The sequence below is a fragment of the Pagrus pagrus genome, assembly GCF_965226575.1.
Source record: "Pagrus pagrus genome assembly, chromosome: 20".
Lineage (NCBI taxonomy): Eukaryota > Metazoa > Chordata > Actinopteri > Spariformes > Sparidae > Pagrus > Pagrus pagrus.
In genome coordinates this window covers 17,976,471-17,995,256 of record NC_140207.1, presented here as the reverse complement: position 1 = coordinate 17,995,256, position 18,786 = coordinate 17,976,471, and the positions used below count along the sequence as shown (strand labels likewise).

Here is an 18,786-nt window from a genome sequence, read left to right as displayed (position 1 = left end):
TATTCACGTTTTTTAAAGCAGCCGCCCCAACAACTCTGAAAGTTAGCCAAGGATTTAGCAAAGCCAGAGCCTTAATATCTTTGACATAGTGTGGTTATAAAAAAATGCACTGTGTAGGCTACTGCTGCAGTCCATTAGCTGTTTTACAGCTTATACTTGATAAATGATAAATAGTTTGACCTTGTTTAAATCTGGAACATTTCAATGTTAACACTGTAAATCACTACCTTTAATGTAAACTTGTGTTACATGTCATCTTGGCAGCGCAACAAGAAACTACTTTATGTGTGTTGTCAGTCGTGCAGACTGAACGCAACATAGGAACTATTAAACGTGTGGTTGCACAAACCTTCGAGCCATCGTTCAGCTGAGTAAAGGGCTTCTAGCTGACGGTGCGTTGGTAGCCTACAGAGGGGAAGTCATTTGATTTCTCTCTCTGCCTGACTTCCTCCCACACAGCAGGTAGCAGCCTCCGTCTGGCATAATTACATCCAGACCTGAAGGGTGTTTTTGTTTTCCTAAAATCTGCCAAATTCCGTTTCCTCAAGACATTTTTGGAGAAAGACAAGAGGGTTGCAGAGGATATCATGTTGTAGAAATGTTATCCACAGTGTGTCAGTATTACTCGTACACAGCAAGCCAAATGATAGTACATGTCAAGTCGAATTTATTGCAGTTTCATGAAGACAACAGTTATGGGAAATGTGTAACTCTCGCACAAGCAGCACTGGACTGTGTGGAGTTTTTACACCTGAGCAAATAACCTGCTTGCACTCAATCTAGTGGTACAAAGCAGACATTTTTCTAAAGGGGAAGATCTAAGCAATACCCCCCTGTCTCCCATAACACCAATCTGTGATTTAATTTAATTAGAAAGTTTGGAGTCCAGCCATGACTGCTGCTTATAAAAAAGACGCAGTGCTCATGGGGACAGATGAGCCCCTTTCTCTCCCACTCCTCCTCCTCCTCCTCCTCCTCCTCTGCACAGAAGCATCTTGTGATGCTCCTTATGGTGGGAAACACCCACGCGCACATGGTGCCTTCGAGGTGTCCTTTTGGTTTCCCTTTAATTTCCTTTAAATGTCTTACTTGTATATCTGACTGTAGTTTATTCTGGCTGGGCTTGATAACCGAAAGTGGCCTTTTGAAAATAGCATAACTACTGCATTGAATTGTTTTTAGTCATTTCTTGACTTTAATCGCTGTATTCGCATTATGAGTTGTTGAGACATTGAATGCAACATTCAGATTATGGTAGAGAAAGTGGTTTTCCTTTCATTTTAAACTAATGCCACCTGCTTCTACACTCACATATATCAGTAAAATTGTGTTGTGTGTTTGCATTATGGAGATAAAAGCCCAGAGTTTAGCAGTAGTAATATATAAAATATATAAATATATAAATCTACTAGTGTAGTTTCACTAGTAGATTTATATATACATTGTATACAAACATAAAACAACATTGTGTAAAAAAAAAAAAAAAAAATCTTCAAGAAATATTCATAAAAACATTGGTAACTCCATCTACGCATGCGCGACATGTTCTCACAGCTGTCAGACCAGGCCGTCGGTGTGAACCATCTTGTCCGTATACTATCTTTGTCTGGATCAACAGCTGGGTGGAACTGCGACTAAGAAAAAAAAAAAAAAAGTTGCCTCAATGACATTTTCTACAGGGATGGCAGTTTGACTGTGCGAGCAGCTAGCTGTTGTGTGAAGTGTTTATTTCCGCCGCCGCGCCATGGATTTTAATGTTAAGCGGTTAGCCGCAGACGCCGGCACCTTCCTGAGCCGCGCGGTCCAAGTAAGTTTGACCGTTCAGTTCGTGGAAGTTGTTGCTAACCAACGTTTAGCTGCTAGCTCAACCAGTCAGTTAGCGTTAGCTCGCCTGCTAAACAGCTAACGCCACTTAGGCGGTTAGCATGTAGCTAAGTAGCCCGTTATCGTCTCAGAGAAAATATCAGTAACGTTAGTCTGGAAAGTTGGCTGCAGTTACACTATTTGAGTGTTTTTTAAACGGAACCTCCGACATTTCAGTGTCTATTACAGCCAGGCAGTTCAACATAACTATCAAAGCAGGCCTCAGAAACCATTTGATAGAGCTATCAACATTTACCAGACCGATAACCGTTTATATTAAGATAATCCGTCCAGCTTGTAAACATTAGATTAAAACCATTAAACACGCCTTGTATGACACCTCGGGCCCGCACTTTTTATACTATAAGGTATCACTTTCCAGGTTATGGTTGTGTGCTCATTATAACCGGATACTTTTGTTTTTGTTTTTCTTTCAGTTCACAGAAGAGAAATTTGGCCAGGCTGAGAAGACAGAGTTGGACGCCCATTTGGAGAACCTGTTGATCAGAGCTGAGAACACCAAACAATGGACAGAGAGGATTATGAAGCAGACAGAAGTCTTACTACAGCCCAACCCAAGTAAGACCACGACTTTGTGTCTGTGATGAACTTCACTCATCTGACAAACAAAATGCTGACATACGGGACCCCTTTTCAGGGCAGTGTATGCTCCCCACAATGAGGGAGAAAAGCACCAAACCCCATTTATAAATCTGTCAACTAAATGCCACTTACTTTGCTCATCACTGCACTTTTAGGTTTCTTTAACCCTAACCCTAACTCATGACATACAGACACTAATTCCTAATATTAGAGTTAGATTCATTATGATGCTTATCATCCAAAAGGCCTGCATTCCAGTGTTGATCTTTCACAATAAAAGGGGTCACATAAAAAAATGCCAAACATCTCTGAGCTGGTGTTTGACACACATCAGTTGATAGGGTGTCTGTGAAGTCTGTAAGCTCAGCTGTGCATCCTCCTCTGCTCACACCACGGCGCCATGTTGCTGTATCACAACCACAGCACAGGCACAACAAACACAAGACGGACCAGCTGCTGCTTACAGTCATGTGTAACAGTCTTGGATATGGTAAACTGGATTTGTTCTACTTACATACCACAGATATGTCGGCTGTGATTGTCAGCGTACATGCATATGATGTACATGTAATGTCATGGTTGTCATTATGAAAGCTTCTATGTAACAAATGTAAGACGGGCTGTTTTGGACTCGCTGTCCTAAATTCACTGCCTGCGTTTGGCTGCCTCACTGTAGTCTTATGACTTTGTAATTGAGTTTTCTCGTCGCTATCTGCAGATGTCCGGCTAGAAGAATTTGTGTACGAGAAACTGGAGAAAAAAGCCCCTACACGAATGAACAACCATGAGCTGCTGGGCCAGTCCATGATCGAGTCAGGAAATGAATTTGGTCCTGGAACTGCCTATGGTGAGTGATGCACTGACATGCTGGGACTTAAACGAACATAACTCCTTCTGAATCCTGCTCAACCTTGGCTGTGGCTCATACTGTGTTTATTTATGGAGTTTATTTGTCTTATTCCTGCCGCTGGTTGACAAACACAATGTAGATTCCTCAATTTATGGACAAACTAAATTTATTTTAAAGTTTCTTTACTGTTGTGTGTAGATTATAAAAATTGAGTGAAGGCTTTTCGACACTTCCTGGAAAACATTTGAGCACCGCTACATTTTAAACATCTGTATCATCCTTTGCCATGACTTTCATTGTCACAAACACTTTTAGCTTACTGGCTAAAGTATATATTTTGTTTTTAAAAAGGGTGAAAATATCATCTTTTAAAATCAATTCAGGATCTTGGGCCTTCTGGAGGCTTCGATTATGCTGGACAAGCTGTACCATGCGATTTAAGATGTTCTCTCAGTCGTCTGAGAATGATGCAACGCTGTTTTGCTGTAAAGATCCAGAAATATTTTGTCGACTATGAAACGTCAACCGACTTTCCTTTGGTGTTGGGATGAGAAGATAATGACAAGATAATGTTTGCATGAACTGATCCTTTATTGTAAGATGGTTACATGTAATATGTAACACATGTGACTAATCTGTTTTTTTCCCGCTTTGAGAGAAGAAGAAAGAGAAGCTGTGTCTGTTGTCTGCCCAGTTATTCCCATAAGATTCCCAGAGTCTTTAGTAGACAACCTGTGTGACCTGTTTGGTTTCTTCTTCTTTGAGGTTTATTGGCATTTGTCAAACAACTGATTTTTTTCCAGTTCATAACCTATAGTTCTTCTACATCTTTTTACTCATTTCATAACAGTCTACATTGCCATCTTCTGATGAAAACATAAAAACGCGTCATTTATTTGACATGTCAAAAATTCGCTTCAAATTTGCTTGAAAATTAGATTGAAACACAGCCAAGGCCTCGGCTTGTTAGCACCTTTGAACAACAGCGCTTTCTCTGCGTCTGCTCAGTATTGAAGTACTTAGGCTTAAATTGAGACTGTTGTGCCACACTGTACATTTGTACCACTGTCCTGTGTTGTATTCAAAGTGAAACTATGCTTGTGCTGCTGACCATTACAGGGAACGCTCTGACAAAATGTGGCGAGACGGAGAAACAGATCGGTGGAGCAGAGCGGGAGTTAATCCAAAGTGCCGCCATCAACTTCCTGACACCTTTCAGAAACTTTCTTGAAGGCGACTTCAAAACCATCCTGGTGAGTTGGACTGCTGGATCACTTTCACTTTTCACTGAACTTTTAACCTTTGTGCTGAACCAACACCTCAAACTATAGAGTGGTGCCGGGATGACGTATTTTTGTAGGCAAACCAGGACGCGAGCATCGCTCTGGTTCCCTCAGCAAAAAAGCCTTTTGGATTTTTTTAATGGGTTCTGGATAATCACAGAAAATAACCTCTGTGGCAAACACAAGTTTATATACTTACATGCTTTGTTCAGCAAGATAATCTTCACAGACTAACATCACTTTTATCATTTTTGAAGCGCAAGTCTTCGATGTCAGCACCACTAGGCGTTTTACTACGCTGTAGTATACACACATTACTATAGTTTGACTGATCTATACCTTGTGAAAATAGTTTGCACCTAAAGTCCACCTGTACAAACAGACTAGTGAGTAGATGGGTGTCTGCATTTTCCGTGCTGATGTTTAATGTTCCCGACAACTTCTGCAGTCTCTTGTAAACACTTGTTAGTAACCACCATTTTTAAGATGTGTAAAAAAATGTAATTCAAACGTGGGTATATACTGATGTGTTTTATGTCATGGAACAACACGTGAAAAGATCTTGATATTGTGTTAAACACAGACCTCATTTCATTTAGCCAAAAAACCCATAAAAAATTATTAAAAAAATATCGACTTTGCAAAGAGGGAACCGAAAGTGCAGAAATGCTAATGAAGTTCAAATAGGAATTGGGCTCATATCAGGCACTTATTAAAAGAAAACATAGAACCTGACCCAAACAGTACTATGCTAGGGTTTCTTTCAACTGGTAATCACCCTACTATGGAGTTTAGGGCACCAACATCACTGTGTTTCCTTTAATCTGTGCCATTTTCTTATCAGCCACATTTAAATCTGCTGTTAAGTTTAGTTTAAAAGCAGACAAAACACTTCCTGTCGTTCCTTCAGAATTAAAGCTTTTCTCTGGCTTGACCAGTGAAGCTTTTAAAGTAAAGCAATTTCAGCTGTCAAAAGTCGACATGAAGTTAGCAACCGCTAATTCATTCAGTGAGTGAAAATGGGCTACTAAAACTCCTGATCTGGACATTCAGATGCTTTTTTGTTACCAGATTTATTCTGAATATTTCAGGAAGGAATGGTAAAGTAAGAAACAGCAACAATGAAGTGCTTCTCAAGGAAGAACACCTGTGAGATGTATGAGGGGCCGTACAAGACATTATTCATTCTGGCCCTCTCACACACACACATTCTCCTCTCACATACATACATTCTCCTTTCATATACTTATGTTTTCACTCTCACACACACATACATTCTCCTCTCACAAACACATACATTCTCCTTTCACACACTTATATTTTCACTCTCACACACACATACATTCTCCTTTCACGTACATATATGTTCACTCTCGCGCACACATACATTTTCCTTTCATTCACACATATTCTCCTCTCACACACATGCATTCTCCTCTCACACACACATACATTCTCCTCTCACACACACATACATTCTCTTTTCACATGCTTAAGTATTTTTATGAAAGCAATGCAGTTACAATTTCAAGTGATTTCAAACTCTGAAAACACCACATTAAGATTCAAGCGTTTAAAGATATCAACCCTGATTTATTGTGCAGATTGTTTGATACCCTTTCAAAATACCATACCGAATATTCAATACAATATATTGTGTCAACACAATAATAAGTTTGACATGTGATGCTTACAGAGTCACTATTTATTAAAGGATTAATGGCAAAACTCTTTCCAGACTTTCTTTTCTCTAATGCCACAGTGCCCTGAGTGTTGAATTCAAAGAAGACAAAAACTTTCATTAAAAACAAATCACTTTATTCAATGCCAATGAGGATAAATTAGGTATAGAAAAAAGTTGGAAACACTTTAATTTTATGTAAACTGTCCAGATCATGTCCTGAAATCAAGTTTCTTTTTTATACTGAAGTTGTGTCAGCTGATAATGGAGCTCTCAGGTCACACAGGTCATCCTGATGCCTCTTCTGTGGATACTGATACTTCCTGATGCTGCTGGCCGTTGTCTTGCGGGCTTTTGCTTGACTGAAGCAACACCCGCCCAACAATACCTTCCTCCTCTGATGGTTTCTCATACTGCAAGGAGAGTCTGGCGGGGTCCAGGAAAACCTCAAACACAGCATCATCAGGTCACTCTGATGATCTGTAAAATATGGCAGAACCACTGTTACTTATATTATACGGTCATGATTAATCAGTCGCAACCATGCACCTAACCACTGCATAAATTTGGTTTTGAATGAAAGAGAAGCATGTAGTGGTATAGTGATCTCAGTACTCAAGTCAAGGTGATTACAGTATTAAAACCCAAATGACAACAACATGTTGTTGACAATTACATTTAAATACTTTCTTTGTTCAATTGTCCTTCTGTAAGGATCACTCTTTGTTGACGTGGCCTGATAAAAGTGTTGTGACATTTGGAAACATTTATTGGTGTGTTTATTTTAGTGCAGGCATGTGAATTATTTTGAGCACTAAAAGTATTACTCCTGTTTAATTTGAACATGGTCGTGTTCTCTGTTTCTTTGAATATTGTCAGTAGTTGCACCTGCCATGCTTTTATGCAGAATCACAGGATTACACTGTTGAAGGCCTCAGTAGTGTTGGCTGAGCATCTCCACATCACCTAAGACTGTCCGAGAGACAGGACTGACTGCCACTGAGCCTGAAAATAATATAGATTAGACTGTGTTAGTTTAAGCGAATAAACAGGCAACTAATAAATATATATACAGAAATGAAGGGATATTTGGAAACTCACAACATGTTTGTCAGCTCTGTCAAAGATGTGGTGGTGTCTGCAGGGTCGGTCTTGTAGTGGTACGGTATGTAGGCCTGTGTGCAGAACAGTTACAGTTTACTCCAAAATCATCTCAAAAATATGCAACAGCTGCAAACAGTTTGCAAAAAAATTATTACAAATCATTGTTTGCCAGTATGGAGGAAGAGATTGATTAAATAGAGCATTTGCTTTAGACTGTGATCTGTGTTGCGACTGACACTCTCCTAGTGATGCTCTGGGTTGTTTAAAATGCAATTCTGGACAACATGACAGCAACAGGGGAGACTTGGAGCTGTTGACAGTAGGGACAAGCAGAAAAATACACAGACCCCCCATAATGACATTTTTAGTTGAAACTGGCCTCTGCAGGGGGATATTTTTAAAACAAGGTCTATTTTGATTCTTTTTTTATGCACCCAAGCACCTTGTTTACATTAGAGTAGATGTCTTAATCATTGTGGCTGCTTATGTCCATCATCAGCCATCTGACCATGACTTACCTGCTTACTTGTACTCAACTAGCCTAGTCCCATCACTCCCTATTGCCATGGTCAGATGGCTGATGGAGGACAGAGGCAAATTTACATTTAGCCAATTATATTGCCCTTTTTTGTTTTTACAGTTCATTCTGATGTGCTGGAAATAAACAGAAAATGATCTGAAATTAATCTAATTTGAGGCTAATTTATTTTAATTCATCAGTCCAGTGTTGAAACAAACCGAAGCACATGGCTAATTATTATGCAGAATGACGTCATCGAAGCGTTCAGTAGGATATTTAGCTTAATCAACAATCCATTGTCAAATGCAATACTGATATTCTGAGGTTAGTGATGGTTTCATGTCCTGCATTCATCATAAAACGTGCCTCAGGAGTTATCACTGTTTGACTAACAGACTGATAAAATGTAAAACCTTTTGACTAACTTACAGGAGGCTGGTTTAGTGTTGCGCCTGGGAGAGACACAATGAGGCTAACGGCTTAGCTGTCTGTGATGCCATGCTCAGTAACTTACGTTAGCTGCAGCGCTGCAACTTATATACCTCTACTGCTCATGTCATGTTCACGAAACTTAAAACTCATACAGACATTTTACACACCACCTCATCCTCCTTTAGCTGTCCCTCAGTAACGTTTTTAAATACTTAATAGGTCCAGCGATGCTAAATTAGCCAGGTTAGCCGCGGACAGTGCTGATGCCTGGCTCAACAGGCTAACATGAAAAATAAATAGTAAAGCATCATAAGAAAGGGCAAAACTTACAGCTTCCAAGTTTGAAGTGAGTATCAATCGATCCTTGATCTTCATTAAACCTTCTTTGTACTGCCACAGGAAAGCAGTCTGCAGTAGTTTTCACACAATTTCCATTTAAAATTAAGTGAATCCACTCAGCTCCTCTGTCCTCTGAGGTGGGGGGCTATTCAGCCGACAAAAGAGATGTTTGAGTGATTACCTCTCAGCTTCTACACAATGCTGGTAAGGCCATCACATGCCAGAGAAAAAATGGCTCCCTTCACTAAAGTAGTTTTCAGGGAGTCCCACCCAGTTCCACCCGAACAGCCAATCACAGCACTTTTCCACTAAACTACTTCCTTTTCCACTATACTTTCTCTCACACACACCTATATTCTCCTCTCACTCATATATTCTCCTCTCACACACATATATTCTCCTCTCACACACACATATTCTTCTCTCACACACATATATTCTCCTCTCACACACCTATATTCTCCTCTCACACTCATATATTCTCCTCTCACACACATATATTCTCCTCTCACACACACATATTCTTCTCTCACACACATATATTCTCCTCTCACACACATATATTCTCCTCTCACACTCATATATTCTCCTCTCACACACACATATTCTTCTCTCACACACATATATTCTCCTCTCACACTCATATATTCTCCTCTCACACACATATATTCTCCTCTCACACACCTATATTCTTATCTCGCACCCATATATTCTTCTCTTACACACACATATTCTTCTTTTACATTCATATATTTTCTTCAGACATATATAGACACATATTTTCCTTTACATGAAAAATGAAAAAATATATGTGTGTGAAAGGAGAATGTATGTGCGTGAAAGGACAATGTAAGTATGTGAAAGGAGAATGTATATGTGTGAAAGGAGAATATATGTGTACGCAAGAGTGAAAATATAAGTATTTGAAAGGAGAATGTATGTGTGTGAAAGGAGAATGTATGTGTGCACAAAAGTGAAAATATAAGTATGTGAAAGGAGGATGTATGTGTGTGTGAAAGGAAAATATATGTATGTGAAAGGAGAATGTGTGTGTGTGAGCAGGCCAGAATGAATAATGTCTTGTACGGCCCCTCATAGAGATGTCCACATCACAGACCCTAATCACTGTTCTTCATGGTCCACCACCTCTAAATTGTAATTATAGATAGAAAGGAGTGTGATCTTCTGCTCTTGAACCAGAGTTTGTTACTAATGTAACTTGCAGCTTTATATCAAATGCCCCCAAATATCCTGCACACCAAACATGTGGTTCTACAAAGAATCCCAATATTATTGTGGGGGCATCAGTGAGTGATTACAGCTAATGCAAACCACTAATCTCATCTGCAAGAAAATCTTGACACTTGAATGAAACTAAGAATCTATTTTTTGAGTGTTGTGTTGTGTTTTGTGTCCAGAAAGAACGAAAGCTACTGCAGGTCAAACGTTTGGATTTGGATGCAGCCAAAACCAGGCTAAAGAAAGCCAGGATGGCTGATGCAAGAGCTGCAGTAAGTACAAACACACACACATACAATGGTCAGTGCAACACTGTCAGTTTTTCTCATCTGGATGTTTTTTTGAGACGCCGATTAATGAACAGTGTGAGTGCATTCTGCTTTCTGTAAAATCATTAGCCAGTCTCCTTTTAGAGGAGGAAAAGCTGTTAGGGCGTTTCCTTCTGTCCCTTCATCTGAAGTCACACAAGTCATGACTAACGCACAGCATTACACAACATGAAGTTGACCATTTTATCTCTTGTGACTTGCGAACAGTCACATGAGCAGCTCTGGGAAGTATAGACTTCCCTTTTCTGGATAGTTGTTTTCTTGCTCTGATGTCCTCTTTCTTTTGACATCTGGACTGATTTTCACTGAAACTTTATCAAAACTCCACACTTACATGTATTTAAGGTGCACTAGTGTCATTGAATGAAACAAATTTAGGGAAGCACAAGAGAATAAAGGGGAACATTAACATCAAGACGCAGGGGGGAAACTTTCAAGGAGAGTACTAAAGAAATTTTGAAACAAAAGACAGAGATGCATCCCGCAGCATACTTAGGACTGATTATACTTATCACCAGATGAGGGCTTTAACCCTTTAAATATCTTGAATACAGTTGAATACAGCATTTTCTGACTGAGGTCTCTGTAATCTTGCTGCATAGTTTTCTGCTAACACATTTTACGTCTCATTCTAGCTGTAAAAGCTTCAGATAGTCTGAGACGGTCTTCCAGTCAGCAGTGTCTGAAGATGATATCTCTAATGACCTCAGTTCTGAGCCAAGATTCGGCCAAATCCTTTCGGAAAATTATCCCTCCCCAACACCCACCACCCCACCCCCCTGTCTGCATCAAGACAGGATCACGATGGGTGTGCCAGTAAGAAAAAAGATTAGACGAGTACTCAACAAAGCTGCTGACAACTAGAAGCCCTATCACAAAATGGTTGAATGAATGTCAGAGTCACGGATGGACATTAAAACACTGGGCAGCATCCCAGCAAAGCTTTTTGGCTGCAGGTTTCAGAGCATCTAAAGTAAATTAGAGGCTTTGGACCACAAAGTTCCACACATGCAGGCAGAAACAACCAAGCTGAGACCCAGTGAGCTTAATTCCCTTTAAAAACTGCCATATTACTCCCTCTGGTTTATTGAGAGCCAAGTTATTTCTGCGGCTTGTCAGCATGCTCATTTCATTTAGATTTACCAAACAGCAGGATTGACAGTCAAATAGTGTGTTAAATCTGTGCCAACAAATGTGTGTACTGTCAACAATATCTGAGTGAGGTTGTCCACTCATTAAAGAGAAGAGTGCCACCTAAATACCTGGAGGGTGAATAATGGTTTCTGCAGGCTAACACCAGCTCTCCTTTAATCTCTGTGTGACGGTGTCTGAGGTGGTTTGGTATTTATGCAATATGTTTGTGCTACATTGTCACAGTGCTGCCACCATCCACCAAGTGTGGTTTTGTGCAGCCGCCTCACACACACACATACAAACACACAGAGTGTAAGGATGTGTGGTGTTGGCTGTGGGTGTGCAGCAGCTGTAGCTCTAACTACTGTGTCACTGTTTTCAAAACGCAAAGCAGCAGATGTGAACGGAGGAAGTGACAGAGGTGAGTGGAATGTTGGAGCCATCTTTGAATCACACACACACACCAAACCCCCTGGTAGCAGCGTCAACAGCTGCCGTCTATCCCTTTCTCCATCTCCTCCATGACACACACTGTGGTGCCTCCTGGAAAACCTTGAATCCCTGTGGACGAGTCGTGCAAGAACCAAACACTGTGTCCACTCTCCCTTCCTCCTCTGCGGCTCTAATGTAAGCTGTAGAGAGTTTGGGACAGTAAGGGCCATTGTCCCTGTCAGTCTCAGCTCCAGACCATATGTTTATTAGACTTTATAGCAAGTCTCAACAAGCCATTGTTCCACCTTTTGGCTCAATGTGAGGAAAAGGAAACATTTCCCTCAGGACAGAAACATCATGTTCAGTTGTGTAGTTTCTGTGTGCGCTTCCCTGTCTGTCCTTCGTGTCCCATCTTCACAAATCTGTCCAGTTATTCTCCCCACATCTCTTTTTTGTTTGCTCTGCTGCCTCTGATTTTCCCTCATCTTGACCCACTGAAGCAATATGATGTGATATGCACATATACAGTCTCTGTTATACAGATACAGATAATGCTGTATATCAGAGATGGCAATCTTTTAAAAAGAGGATGATATCTGCAAACCAATTTTTTATAGACTTTTCATTCACTCTTGTTTTTAAACCATGTTTGTCTTGTAGTCATATATCATAAAAGCATAAGTTGGATGTGATTTTGCTTGCTTTGATCATTGTCATTCCTCAAACCTAAACGTGTGTGGTGATGGTACTTTATAAGAATCTGTTCTTGTTTCTTCATCCTCAGGCAGAGCAGGAGTTGAGGATGACCCAGAGTGAGTTTGACCGTCAGGCAGAGATCACCCGACTGCTGCTAGAAGGTGTCAGCAGCACTCACGTACGTTACCCAGCTCAGCCCAGCTTCTGCTTCAATCAGCATTCAGTCTTCTTATTATTATTTCTTATTTCTTATCCTTGTTAGTATTGGTATTAGTATTCCATTAAAAAAGAGAAGGGTTAATGCAGCAGCCACTAAGATATCCTGACTCTAAGTCCTTAGTACAGTTCAACCTCAAAAACACTGGATCCAATCCTATCCTTCCCATAATGCAACTCAACATCATATTTTACACTCCCTACTCAGTTGACACACATGTCTTCAGACTCCGTATCTTCAGTTTGTAACGCATACTCATACAAGTGTATTGCATAGTTGAGGTAACCTGATGACATCACTGTGTTTTTTTTCTTCGACTTCACAAAGCTCCTTCAGAGCCGCAGAAGACTTACAGCTGTTCACAGACTGAGATGTATTGCTCTTGCCCCAAAAGGGCACAAAGCTATCAGCTATTATTTGCCGATTAATTTGATAGTGGATAATTAATTGATAAATTGTTGCAGCTTCAGCATTGAAAGACTTCTGAGTCTTGCAAATCAAGTTTAACATGTGGAACAAACCATTCAAACATTTTTTAATCTTTCATCTCTCCTTGTGCATCCTCAGGCACACCACCTACGCTGTTTGAACGACTTTGTGGAGGCCCAGACTACGTACTACGCACAGTGTTACCAGTACATGGTGGACCTTCAAAAGCAGCTGGGCAGGTGAAACACCACTGTCAGCTTTCATTCCTTTTGTCATGAACAGCTCAACAGAACTGTCAGTTCTGTCTCCGGCATCATGCTGCATCCTCTGGCAGCTTTTCCAGGCAGTTTACAAAGCAGTTGAAAGTCACAGAGAGAGGCTGCACTGGAGCAGCAGGGAGACACAGACACTAGTACTAATATACTCTCACGGTAGTGAGCAGTAACTCATGACGGTCCTTGCTCTGTTTCCATCTTAAATGGGTAAAAAAAACAAAAAAACATCCTGTGTTACTTTTAGAAATTTAGAAAAAACAAAATGATTGTTGTTGAAGGTCTTGTCAACCTTATGTGTGATAAAATCAATCAAAGTTCATGTTTTGTAAAGTTTTCCCCTAGAAAGTAGAAAGTGGAAAATGACTAATACTGAAGAAAAATTAATCAGCAGTGAGGTCACAGAAAGTATCAGCTTTATCTGATATTTACAGGGAGAGAAGACATATGACCAACTGTAGCATTGCATTGAAGAATTCTTCCCTCCCACCAGTTTCCCCTCGTCATTTTCCAACAACAACCAATCGTCTGTGTCGGGCGGCGCCAGCATCTCTGTGCCCACCATCCCGGTGACGGCCTCTCTGCCCAGCGTGTCTGCCGGCCACGGCAGCTCGACGGCATCGGGAGGATTCAGCGAACTGCGTAGCTCCAACGGCAGCCGCAAAGCCCGGGTGCTTTACGACTACGATGCTGCCAGCAGCAGCGAGCTGTCCCTGCTGGCTGATGAGGTGAGCGTGGAATAGTCACTTCAGTATATCTATTTGTTGTTCACTTCTCTGCCTTTTATCTAAAAGTGTCTTTTAGTATGAGAATCAGCATGTTACAAAATCAGAAAGCCTAGTCTGACCCCAAACTGAAATTAAAATTTTTGTGTTAACCACATCATGCCCTGCAAGTGCAGTGGAGCATTTCCTGTGCAACAGGCTGAGTTCAGTGGAACATACGCCCCTCCTTTTCCTGTAAAAGCACTGAAGTGTCCATTACATGCCTGTGGTTCACTAACAATGAACCAACATGACCTCATTCGTTCTAATGCCCCCATTCAGAAAAAATGTTCCAGTCTGTCCTTGAATTTGGTGAGCCAACTGTGTGGCATGAACTCCCTTTGGTAATAACAGGATTCATAACCAGGCATTTCTTACATTTGGTGTCTCAGAAACCGATGATGAATGCAACATAATGGACTCACGTGTTTCCCCGATTTGCCTTGATACATAAATGTTGCGCTGACTTTGATAATCGATGGTAGTGTATCTTTTAAAATAGAAACTCAGACTTGATAAGTGAATAAACTAAACGCTGTATCTGTCCCCCAGGTGATCACAGTCAGCAGCGTCCCAGGCATGGACTCAGACTGGCTGATGGGTGAGCGAGGCAACCAGAAGGGCAAAGTGCCAATCACTTATCTGGAGCTGCTTAACTGAGACCCACAAACAAACCCACCCCACCCCACATCTAGCACCTCTGTAACCAGCTGTGATCTCATATTTATATTGTGTTGCAGGGACAGGCCTCTCTTTCTCTTCCATTCAGTCATTTTGAGAATGAATTTTGTTTCTATGAAAAGGAGTCTCGGTTTTAGCAGACTCGAGCTGGAATGAATACATTTGAGCGAAGGGGGAAAGGACCCGATCCCTAGATGTGTTTGTACGCACCTGCAGTACATTTTCTAAACCCTGCTTCCATTGCCTTTGTGTTTGATGCCATGCAATCTGCAATATGTGCCAGAACATCTCCCAAACTTCAACTTTGGTTAAAAAAAATTGTTTTTGTTTACGACATGTATCTCAGATGGTGACCGAAATGCTTTTCGACGTGAGGTTTCTGATCCTCTTCCCTCACTGCTAAAACACGTTGTTCCTCTTTTTTAATTGCACTTCATTTGAAGTGAAGAGCGATGCTGATTATTTTAAAGTCTTATTTTATAACTGATAATCTTATGGTGCAGCAGCTGTTACGGTTACCCTCAGTATGCAGAGTTTTTTGTTTAACAGTATCACATGTATTGTGTGTCAGCTTTATTCACATGGAGCCTTTTACTGGAGTGGACAGTGAGTTCAACACATTGTGCCAGGACAGTTTGTAACCTGCTCACAGCGATCATTAAGTGCCTGTCAGTGAATCGGCCTTTATAAGAACATTTGCCTTTTCTGCAGCTACACCAGCAGTATTGAGATTGTTAAATCAGTCTCTCCTCTTTGTATTGAATCCTAATATTTCTAAGTTATTAGAAATAGAAAACCAGCTGATGTTTTCCAACCAGAAGACAGCTTTTATCTCCAATTAAATTATTAATTTGTTTACTGTGCGTTGATACACATTTTAATGTCTCTGGTTGATTTGATTGACTTGAAAACTCCTTTGAAAAAATTCCTTAAAGACATATACCTTTTTTCTTATTTACTTCAAAGACACTTACTTATTTTTTACCTTAAAGTAAATACATTTACTTTATTTTTACTATTAAAAAGAAAAAAAACCCACATACTATTATGACATTACCAACATTTCTCATCAGTTTCCCCCTAATCCTGCATTTCAACTCATTTTTTTTCACATTGGAAAAAAAGTCTTGTTCTGGGAGATTAAAGTATATTATTACATGGCTGCTTTTTGTTCTCTGTGTAACTGATAAAAAATAGCATACAATTGTAAAATAAATATACAGTATGATAAATAAAATATCACTTGTCTGTTGTCAGATTTCATGTTATTTGTGTTGTTGCACATTTTCAGTTGTTCTGGAGCAAAATGTGATGTTGACTGTTTGCCATGTTGTTTGTTTTTCAAGATTCCCGGTGGAGCCACTAGAGGGCAGAACAGACAACATGATCAATCTGTGTGTAGTGAAATGTAACTGGTTGCTCTTTTAGCACATGATACTGAAGAAATGTTTCGACCATCTAGTCTCCAGTGAGGTTGAAACACCACAACACTGAGCTAGAGAAGTTGAACCTGTCACAGAAAAGTTGCTAATGTTGCCTGTTGAAACACATTGGAAAGCTTCCATTTTTAGACCAGTGGAGCTTTTTCTTTTTCTTTCGTTATTAGCGCTGGGCGAAAATGAAATGTACACAATAGACTTACTACTAAATTTACTAGAACAGAACTAACAACACTGGGCGGGGCTGTCACATGAGTAGAGACAGACATTACCGGAAATTGTGCCCACCCTGTATTAAATCATTCTGATATAGATAACACTTATAAAAAATGAAAGCTCATTGTTCTGAGCCACAGCTTTCGTGGCTGTTTTTGTCATGTGATATCTTTTATTAACTGGAATGTGTTCCTTGGCCCTCAGACTGGTCTCCAATCTTGATTTTTTTTTTTTTTTTTTTTTTTTCCTCCACTTCAGGATGAGTTCCTTTTTAAAGCACTTCCTGAGACATGTTCTTGATGTTGACAAAGAAGTTTGTGAGCACAGACAAAGAATACATCCACTTACCCTGCTGTTATTTTGGGCTCTCTCCTGACCCGGGAGTTGTAGAGGCCACTGGGGGCTTCCACAACTCCCGGTGCTGCAGAGCTAGCAGCTGTGCACCAGGAACATACAAATCCCCAGAAAATAACTCATAACACTGACCCAGTTTGATAAAATGTCTATATTTGAAGAAGATTTGAAGGGTAGAGTGTATACCAGGGGTGGCCAAACTTTTTCCTTAGGAGGGCCAAAACTACAACTTAATGTTGGACAACAGGCCAAAAGCAAACATCTGTTGTATTTTAGGATGTACTGTAAATGGTACAATGATCCCACATCGCCTTAATTGACTGACTTCCTGCGCAAAGTATCACTGCCAAGCTCAGATTATGTCAAATAATTCATAATTAGATATCCTACATAATTAAAGCAACATTTAACATTATCCCATCACCCATTTGGCAATGAAAAGTCCACAAAACATGTCTGGATCTTCACAGCAAAAAACAGCGTTGAAGCATTCTCCTAAAAAACTCAAGTAGATGAGGACTTTCTGTGTTAAAACGGGAAAAAAACAACAGAAAAAACAACATGAAATGGCTCCATACAGCTTGTCCACAGTCTCTGGAAAGGCCAAGATCCTAAATAGATTTGAAAAGACATTACACTTTTAGCTCAGCAGCTACATTGAAGATTTCAGCCTTAAAAAAACATGTAAATAACGTATATTCAAATTACAAAACCGGACTTTCCATCGCCATGGGGTTGAGTAATGACAGAATTGTGGGCGAACTGTTCCTTTAATGAGCATTTTAGCCTAACAAAAAATTAAACAGCGTAACACTGATTTACACTATGGTATTTTTAATCAGTTTATTTTTTCTCAATACAAAAATCTGGGGTGCCTAAGTCAACCTCTTCTGGCAGCCCTGGTCTATGTAGTAATACTGGCTGTAGCCTTACTTGACCTCATGTATCAGGGGGCTCCTCTCTGACCACAGCTACATTAAATGAGCCTGTAAATTGTACATGTTATAATTTGCATTCAAGTTCTGACATTCACTTTTGGCAGTCTGAAGGCAGCCACACAGATAACCACTGATATGAAGCGCTTCCTGGCTAAAAAAAAACAACACGTCCAGTTCTAAATCACCCCACCCTCGCCTGTCACAAGAGCAGGAAGGGTTAAGAGGAAGTGGAGTTTCGCAAACTGCCTGTTGACTTCCTAAGCGGCTGCCTGTACGTCAGCTTACATGGGACGGTATTTTTGTCGTCCAGCACGCGCCCATCAACAAAACCAGAGACATTAACCGCTAACCTTTGACCTTAGAAACCTGTGTTACCATTTACTGAAAGATATTTTCTGAGTGTGATATTAAATGTAAAGCCCCAAAAGCCCTAAATATGTTTAAAAAGATGTTTTAGAACGAAGACTTTTGGTACAAATGGTCACCAAACTAAATCACGACCACAGAGCTGACCGAGGAATCAAATACTTGAGGCTAATGTCGGTCCTCATAAAACCACAGCTGTGAGTGTAACTTTTCCGTTGTGCACTTCTCTCCGTTCTGAAACTTGACACTTTTTCTTTAACTTTCACATCTTTAGCTCTCTAAAAATAACCCCAGCAGGTTTGATAAAGTAAGCTTTAACTGATTCACACGTCAGCTGAGCGGTAGCATGCCTGAGGAAAAACACTTCCTCTTTTTATCAGCTCTTATTCTCTCTCATATGTTGAACAGAAAACACTTGTTGACATCTGCCATTTTAAGCCTCCTTTAAGTTCACTTCATGTTCAGGGATTTGCAAAATAAAAGCAAAGTGTTACCTTTTTTTTTGCGAGGAATCTTGAACGAGGCTTTTCATGTCACTGCATCAGAGGATGCTGATACAAAATAATACACGATACATCAGGCTCTGTGACAGTCACCAAGAAAGT

At 40.2% G+C, this 18,786-nt stretch overlaps 1 protein-coding gene and 1 long non-coding RNA gene across 2 annotated transcripts; one reads left to right on the top strand and one right to left on the bottom strand.

Moving 5' to 3' along the window:
- The first annotated feature begins 1,575 nt into the window (after positions 1-1,575).
- sh3glb1a (SH3-domain GRB2-like endophilin B1a) lies at positions 1,576-16,120 on the top strand. The gene is made up of 9 exons (XM_084340954.1): positions 1,576-1,807; positions 2,301-2,442; positions 3,185-3,313; positions 4,436-4,569; positions 10,094-10,186; positions 12,594-12,683; positions 13,290-13,390; positions 13,917-14,151; positions 14,740-16,120. The coding sequence occupies exons 1-9, from the start codon at positions 1,745-1,747 to the stop codon at positions 14,845-14,847; spliced, it is 1,095 nt and encodes a 364-aa protein (XP_084197080.1). The 5' UTR covers positions 1,576-1,744; the 3' UTR covers positions 14,848-16,120.
- LOC311249697 lies at positions 7,180-8,827 on the bottom strand. The gene is made up of 3 exons (XR_014621211.1): positions 8,667-8,827; positions 7,382-7,455; positions 7,180-7,285 (listed from the first exon to the last, which is right to left on the bottom strand). It is a non-coding gene; the product is annotated as an uncharacterized lncRNA (long non-coding RNA).
- Positions 16,121-18,786: the final 2,666 nt, after the last annotated feature.

Bases quoted from the DNA above. Each gene is read 5' to 3' on its own strand.
- sh3glb1a (XM_084340954.1), top strand. From the start codon at position 1,745: ATGGATTTTAATGTTAAGCGGTTAGCCGCAGACGCCGGCACCTTCCTG. The intron at 3,314-4,435 runs GTGAGTGATGCA...TGACCATTACAG, and splicing joins TGGTCCTGGAACTGCCTATG to GGAACGCTCTGACAAAATGT. The intron at 12,684-13,289 runs GTACGTTACCCA...GTGCATCCTCAG, and splicing joins AAGGTGTCAGCAGCACTCAC to GCACACCACCTACGCTGTTT.